Source organism: Lissotriton vulgaris, chromosome 7 (assembly GCF_964263255.1).
Source record: "Lissotriton vulgaris chromosome 7, aLisVul1.2, whole genome shotgun sequence".
In the NCBI taxonomy this organism is placed as follows: domain Eukaryota; kingdom Metazoa; phylum Chordata; class Amphibia; order Caudata; family Salamandridae; genus Lissotriton; species Lissotriton vulgaris.
Genome location: NC_141695.1, coordinates 405490894 through 405497680, shown reverse-complemented (window position 1 = coordinate 405497680; position 6787 = coordinate 405490894). Strand labels below are relative to the sequence as shown.

At 43.2% G+C, this 6787-nt stretch overlaps 1 protein-coding gene across 1 annotated transcript in view; it reads right to left on the bottom strand.

Annotated features, from left to right (window-relative positions):
* Nucleotides 1–774: 774 nt before the first annotated feature.
* PRKCG (protein kinase C gamma) overlaps nt 775–6787 on the bottom strand; it is a 1238195-nt gene continuing 1232182 nt past the window's right edge. Inside the window, exon 18 of the mRNA XM_086928695.1 lies at nt 775–3331. Coding sequence (XP_086784821.1) covers nt 3143–3331 — 189 coding nt within the window. The 3' untranslated portion in view covers nt 775–3142. The remainder of the gene's footprint in view (nt 3332–6787) is intronic.

Here is a 6787-nt window from a genome sequence, read left to right as displayed (position 1 = left end):
TAGGCCTTGATCTGTGTTCTGCAATATATTTATAATGTATGGCACAGGATCATTTTTTACAGATATATAACAAATAATCAATAAATAATACATTTGTTTTGTATCCTCTAACAAATGTAGGCAAAATATGTAGGAGCAGTGGTGTAATGTATGCCTCTGCAGATCCCTCCGGCATGGGCGTGCTCCACCTTTCAAGGGGAATGGGTGAGCTCCACCTTTCCCACGTCCCCATCTGTGAGATATAGGAGTCTCCTGGGCACCTCATTACATTACAGGAGGAGAATGTTTCACTTAGATTGTGTGTTGGTTAATCTACTTTGACACAAATCACAAAAATAGAAAAGCCATGTTCCAGAAATAATCTGAAATGCCCCCAACCAAACCCATACTGGTAAAACAATCAACAAACTCTAAAATGAATTCAGAAAAGAAAGCTGCATTCACATTTTTTAAACAAAGAATACGTAACAATTTAGATAGAGATCAAAGAAAAAACATGGCACGTCCACTTTTTACCATAAGTGAGGTGGACTGCGATATTGCTTTTTGGGACATTATTTGCTAAATCTTCGATTCCAGTCTTTTCTATACACGTTCTTAAATTCAGATTTGTCTATAACACACAATTAATCGGATCTTTCTTTAATAGGCACAAACACACGCATGTAATTAGATCATGCTGCTACTATTCCAGACACTATGCATTCAGACTAAATACAGGGCGCACACATTTCCAGATCTATTGCAAGAAATGTACAAATTTACAGATGAGTATTGATTAAACTCCGATTTTATGAGTATCCAACCTTCAAACACCCAAAAAAGATTGAAACACATAAAGGTAAATCACTGTGCCCTAGGCCACCTTCTGTCGAGCATCAGGGATTAGAGCCCAGGTCCTCTGAGTCCACAGTTGGTTACATCCAGTAGACCCCATCTCTTTCCTACTTATGAAGTTGTGCATTTCCACATGGCCTGCCTTCTGGAGGATGTGGGAGCACGAGTGTAGAAATAGCTAGCCCGCGAGCAAATGTTGGAATTAGACTGTCAAGCAAAAGTGGGGAGATTGGATACAACCCCAATCTCCCACGCGTCCACACAGGCATGCACTCAGAGTAAATGCTCGGGGCGTATCTATGAATGATACAAAAGAAGTATTTGTGACCAGCTCAAGTGTCTCCCAGCTCTAGTTCTTTCAATTTTTTCAGGGTCTGAAGTTCACAAACCCTTAATGGAATAACATTTAACCACACATTTCCCACCTGATCTATTCTCATTGTAATGTTTTATAGAAACTCTTCAACTTGAAAGAATATCTCAAAAAAATTTCCATCCCACTGGTGATCTGCGTTATCTTCTGACACAGAGGAGTTGGGTCACAACTATTTCTACCCATCAATCTATGATTGTGATGTGCATAACTACACGTGGGACACACACACCATCCCACAGAGCACAACCGTTCAAGATAGTGTTGATGGTGGCTCAGCAGCCATTCCACCTCATCGAAGTAATAGATGGACAGGCTCTGTGCATTATTGCCCTTAGGCCTGATTGGATCATGAGCCATTAGATAGAGACAGAAAGGACTGGTAAACCCACAACAAAATAATTACAATAGCTACAATATAGGATTCTTTGTTCATTGGGTGGAAGGGAGGAAATATCCTATGAACAGAAACCTCTGCAGAGAAAACCAAGAGGTCAGGTGTCAGTGATCAATGAAGTGTACTGGGGAAGATGGATTATGTCCATGAAGTTGGGTATGTTACAAATATTCTACTGGCAATTGAGCAGACCGCAAAACCAACACAACAGAAAACAAAGCACAGCTTGTCTACTGAAAAGCCAGGCAGGGAGAAACCTCATAAGTCAGATGTGTGGATTTGAACAACCAGCCAATGCACCAAAACAAGGGTTGAACATGGAAGGGTTGAAGATTGAAGCATTTTGATAGTCTGAGTACTTGCAAGACACCACGGAAATGTGTATGTACATCAACATTTCACATGCACTACATCACTCAATAGAGGGGTGCATGGCAGGGTTGATGGAAGCCGATGATGACGATGATTACCTAAAACTGTTTAAATATGGCATAAAACTGCAAATAATGAGGATTACGTAGAAAGTGTCCAAAGAGATTCAAATGTGATATCTAGAATACTTATGTATGTTCATTGTACTTGCACAAATAAATCCAGAATAGGTTCTTCTTCTCGAGGAAGACCTCTACAAGCCATAGATTGTGACATATAATTATTTGAAAGTTTTCCAAGAAATGTATCCCTCTGCACAAATCCATTCAATTTCAGTGATTCTTCATTAAAAAAGTGTTACATTCACCTACAGGTAGAAATGCAGTTTTTTCCTCCTCCATGCTTGGCTTTTATGATATCCTCTGTGGGTGGACACACACATCCATTAATGTCAGCTGTCCTTGTGTGACCTTCATGTGTTGCACATAGATCAACCCAAGCACCTCTTTTGACAATGCACCATCTAGCATTAGCCACAGGTGGAAATCTGTCTGAAGGTGTTCTCTTTTGACAGTGCGTTCTCCTTGGCCTTTTCATACAAATTTAGTGTAGCACAGAATTAAGCAAGATCAAATGCATAGTCTTCTGTCATTGGCACATACATTTCATTAGATCCTTTAATATGAAGCTAACATAAACATCTCACTGTTGGGTTTTCAATTTGTTTCCAGCTAGATGGTTCAGCTAAAACTCCATATCGCTGTGCAAGAGACACCATCTTGAATGTATGTTCTGTTGATACAATTAAGATCCACTCTCATAACTGAACTCTCAGTTCTCCGCCACTCAAATATGCATCAGTTCTAAATTAGTCCACCAGGGAAGACATCAGTAGGCGTCATTAACCTTTGCCACTCGGTGCTGTCAGCTCAGAATCTGGTATCATTATATTTGCATGGCTGTCAAGAACTTGGGAACAGACATTGGAAGGCTTTCACCACTCTATGGAACGGAAGAGATGGGCAAGGGGGACATCAGAAGCTATTGCCACGTGGTATGCCATGCTGGCCAATGGGGGTGAGTGGAGACATTGATGCTCGGGTAGGGGTTAGGGTGCAAGGGGGGTTCTTCAATTCCCCCCTTTGCCAGGGATGCCCTTGCATTCACACCACAGTGACAGGCACCGGGCTGTGTGGGCTGTGCAGGGAAGGGTGAATGAATTCCGGGTTGATGAAAGTGAAGCCCTGGAATTCGCTCTGGTCGATGCCTGCGAGTACCATCTGGTCCGGTGGAGTTAGCATGGGGACAGCTCGAGTGAAGAACTTGTCGAAATTTTCCCCACTTCTGCCACACTGAAAGGAGAGAAAAAAGACAGTGAGGAAGAAGAAGAAAAACAGGGCAGGGTAATCTTTTTTGATCCTGAAATTTGACTAGAGGACAGGCCTATAAAGTGATCATCTCATCGCACACGACCACCATGACAACTCATATTTAATGAACAGTGAGTTCCTTTTTTTGCATTTGCAGGATTTTGGTTCAGGAGATACCCGAAGGGAGATAGTAAAGGCGGAATCCTGCAAACACAAGAGTTGCCCACATTGGACTAGGTATTACCAGGTACTTCTCCTGTGCTTTTCCCCCTAGTTCTAATGACAAATTAACATTTCCCATAAGTTCAAAGCAGGTAGCAAAATGTCAGCTGGAGACACTTTGTGAATCGGGGGACTGGATAGTCATGTGTTCAGGGTTCTGGGCCGGTAGCGTCAGTCCGGGGGTAGGGGGGGCATTCTATGCTCCCCTGTGGTGTGCTCTGGGAAGGGAGGAGGACAGGGATGATCTAACTACCAACTCTGGGCTATAAAAGCGGCTTTGGTCTTCCTTCTTTTAATGGAGCAGGGCTTGCACCTGGCATCACAGCTGTGGGATGGGTATGAGGCAGTGGAACCGCTGATATATATCCCTTAGTTTGCATAGCATGCTCCCTCATGCAGGTCTTGAAGCAAGTGCGTGGCCTGGAGGACATGAACCACCGTTTCTGGCCTCTGGGTCTGGATTAGGCTGGGTATGTACTCATATCCGACCTGGATTCTTTGAGAGAGCGGGGACAGGGAGTCAGTGGGCCGAGAAGGACCCTTGGGGGGGTTGGGGGTTGCATTGTGTGCTTCCCATGTGGTATGCCACGGGTCAGGTGGAGAGGATGTGGCATTCTGGCCGAAGCTGTCGACTTTGATACTGCGGAACCAGGTGTGAGTCTCGGCCGACAGGCTCAATACCCTGTGATTCTCGGCAAATCACATACAGGTAGATTCATGAAGCCAAAATCGGCTCGCAAAGGGCCAGTTTCTGAGAATCTGGCCCTTAGCGAGCGCTATTTTTGAATTTGGGATTCATCATCCCAAATGCAAAAATTGCAATTATAGAAATCGCTAAATTGCGAAGAATCGCATTTAAGGAATCTCAATTAGAGATTCATTAAATGCTATTCATGACCCTTTTTAAAATTGCGAATTCGCAATATGGGGCCGCTATTTACCGCGAAGTGTAACTTTGTGGTAAATAGCGAAAACTTAGAAAAATGCACTTTAGTGCATTTTTCTAAGTTGTATGTTACACACACACATGTGCTTTGGACATGTGTGTGCGCAACATCAGTGTACTTTTGCATTTCAGGGGTGCAACAGGGTGTCCTTTGGACACCCTGGCACCCTTGAAATCGCTTCCTTATTTGCGATTCGGGAATTGCTAATCGGAAAAATACGAATGACTCCCCATTCATTCCTATGGGCCTTGAGGCCCATAGGAATGAATGGGAAAGCCATTCCTTATTTGCGATTAGCAATTAGCGATTCGCAAATAAGGAAGCATTAGAAATCGCTAAATAAATTGCGATTTGTACATGCATCCAGTTTTGCGAGTCTTTAATAGCGAGTCCTTAATAATCGCTATTAAGGACTCGCAAAAGAGGACTTTGATGAATCTGGGGGTTAATCTCTGCGTGCCTAAAACTTTTTTTACTTTTCTCGAGTCTGATGTATCAAGTAATTCTATGGTCGCAAAGGTCAAATTTGAGCCTTTGCAACTGCGAAATAGATTTTTTAAATGTACCAGACCCATATTGTGATTCGGTAGCCGAATTGCAGTTTGTGTTGGCATTGGAAGGGGTATGTAAAGGTCGTCCCTTACAAATAAAGATTCGTTAGCTTATATTTTAATATCTTGCGAGCAAAATCCAGTCGCAAAACATTAACTTTTTACCACCAAATCACTAGTAGTGACAAGCATAAGCACACTTGAAGGGGTCCCCAAGGAGCACCTTCTCCTTTGTGAATGTCAACAAAAACTATTTTTTTACGAGCAGGCAGTGGTGCTAGGGACTACTGCTTGCACAGGGAAGCTGACTTTGGCGCACAGGGTTCATGTTTTGATCCCCGGCTCCGGCGGCAGCTCAGCTCAGCACCATGTGACTCTGGGCAATATCTCACTTAATTTCCACGACAGCCCCCAGCACCTGGAGACCCGTAAGGGTGAGTAGTTCGCGCTTTACAAATACAGATTTATATTTTTTATTTAAAAAAAAAAAAGATTGCTTTATTTAACAGCAAATGCAAAGATGGTGATTTGCTGCATCCAGCAGGCCACCATGCCTGAGACTTTAACCAGTTGTAGAGGGTCTCAATTTGCGACCTACCTCCGGCATATTAATGTGGTAGGTCAAATTGTGACCCACTATGAATCCATATTTTGTGAACCAACCTATTAATACATTGATTGGCTCACAAAATACCAATGCTTTCGATAAAAGTCAGTGTGCAAATTTCACCCACTTCTACAAAATGGAGTTCAGTAGATTCCTATTAAAAAATTGCAGCTACTGCTAATGCAAAGTGCTCCAATATCTTTGTGTCGAGTATGTGCCATATAAAACTCCAAAAATAAATAAATGCATAAACAAATCAGAGCTGTGCTCCTATCCGCAGCCCCTGCTTCTGTCCCTGCAGTGGTTTCACGGGGTGCATATCTGCTCAAAAAAATCCGAAGCTTTGTGCCTTCCTGCTCCCTCAGAATTACAGAGTCTGTTTTTTGCAGACCCAGAATTCCCGAGCTCACAGACACCAGGCTGCAAGTAGCCTGTAGCGGTATCCACCCGGGGGTTAAGGCTCCAGTGGGAATGCTGCCACTTGTAATGAAGGCCTGAATGCCTTAGGCATCAGCTCTGTACACACAGTGCAGACGCAGCTCCTTGCTCAGAGGAAGTAAGAGGATATTGGATTGAAATGCTCAGGGATTAGGAACTATCATTGCGTTATTGTGTTTGGTCTTTTGCTGTCTTGCATGGGTCTTTTGTATTTTGCGGTGTTTTATTTGTTGCTATGGGGCATATTATCAACAACTAGCGATATTTATCGCTAAAGAAGCTTTGCGACATTTTTTTTATCGCCAAGCATCGCCGGATTTTATCGCAGAGATAACGTGCGATTAGCAACGTTTATCTCCAATGCGATAAAATATCCGGCGATAGCGGCGAAATGCGTGAATATTGCTGGTAAACCAGCGATATTCAGGCATTAAAGCAAATAGGGTCTTAACCTGAATATCCACCTCCCATTGGATATACAGGTTAAGAACTGGTCTGAGCAGGCGTTAGTTTTCAGTGATATTCGTGCTTAGCGCACATTTTTTTATCGCTACGCCGCCTTGCTAATAGGCGATAGCGACGTTAGCGACTGCTTTCAGTCGCTAACTGGTTGGGTAAGCCCACTTTGCATGTCATTAGCGATAAATATCGCTGACATGCGAAGCGGGGGCCC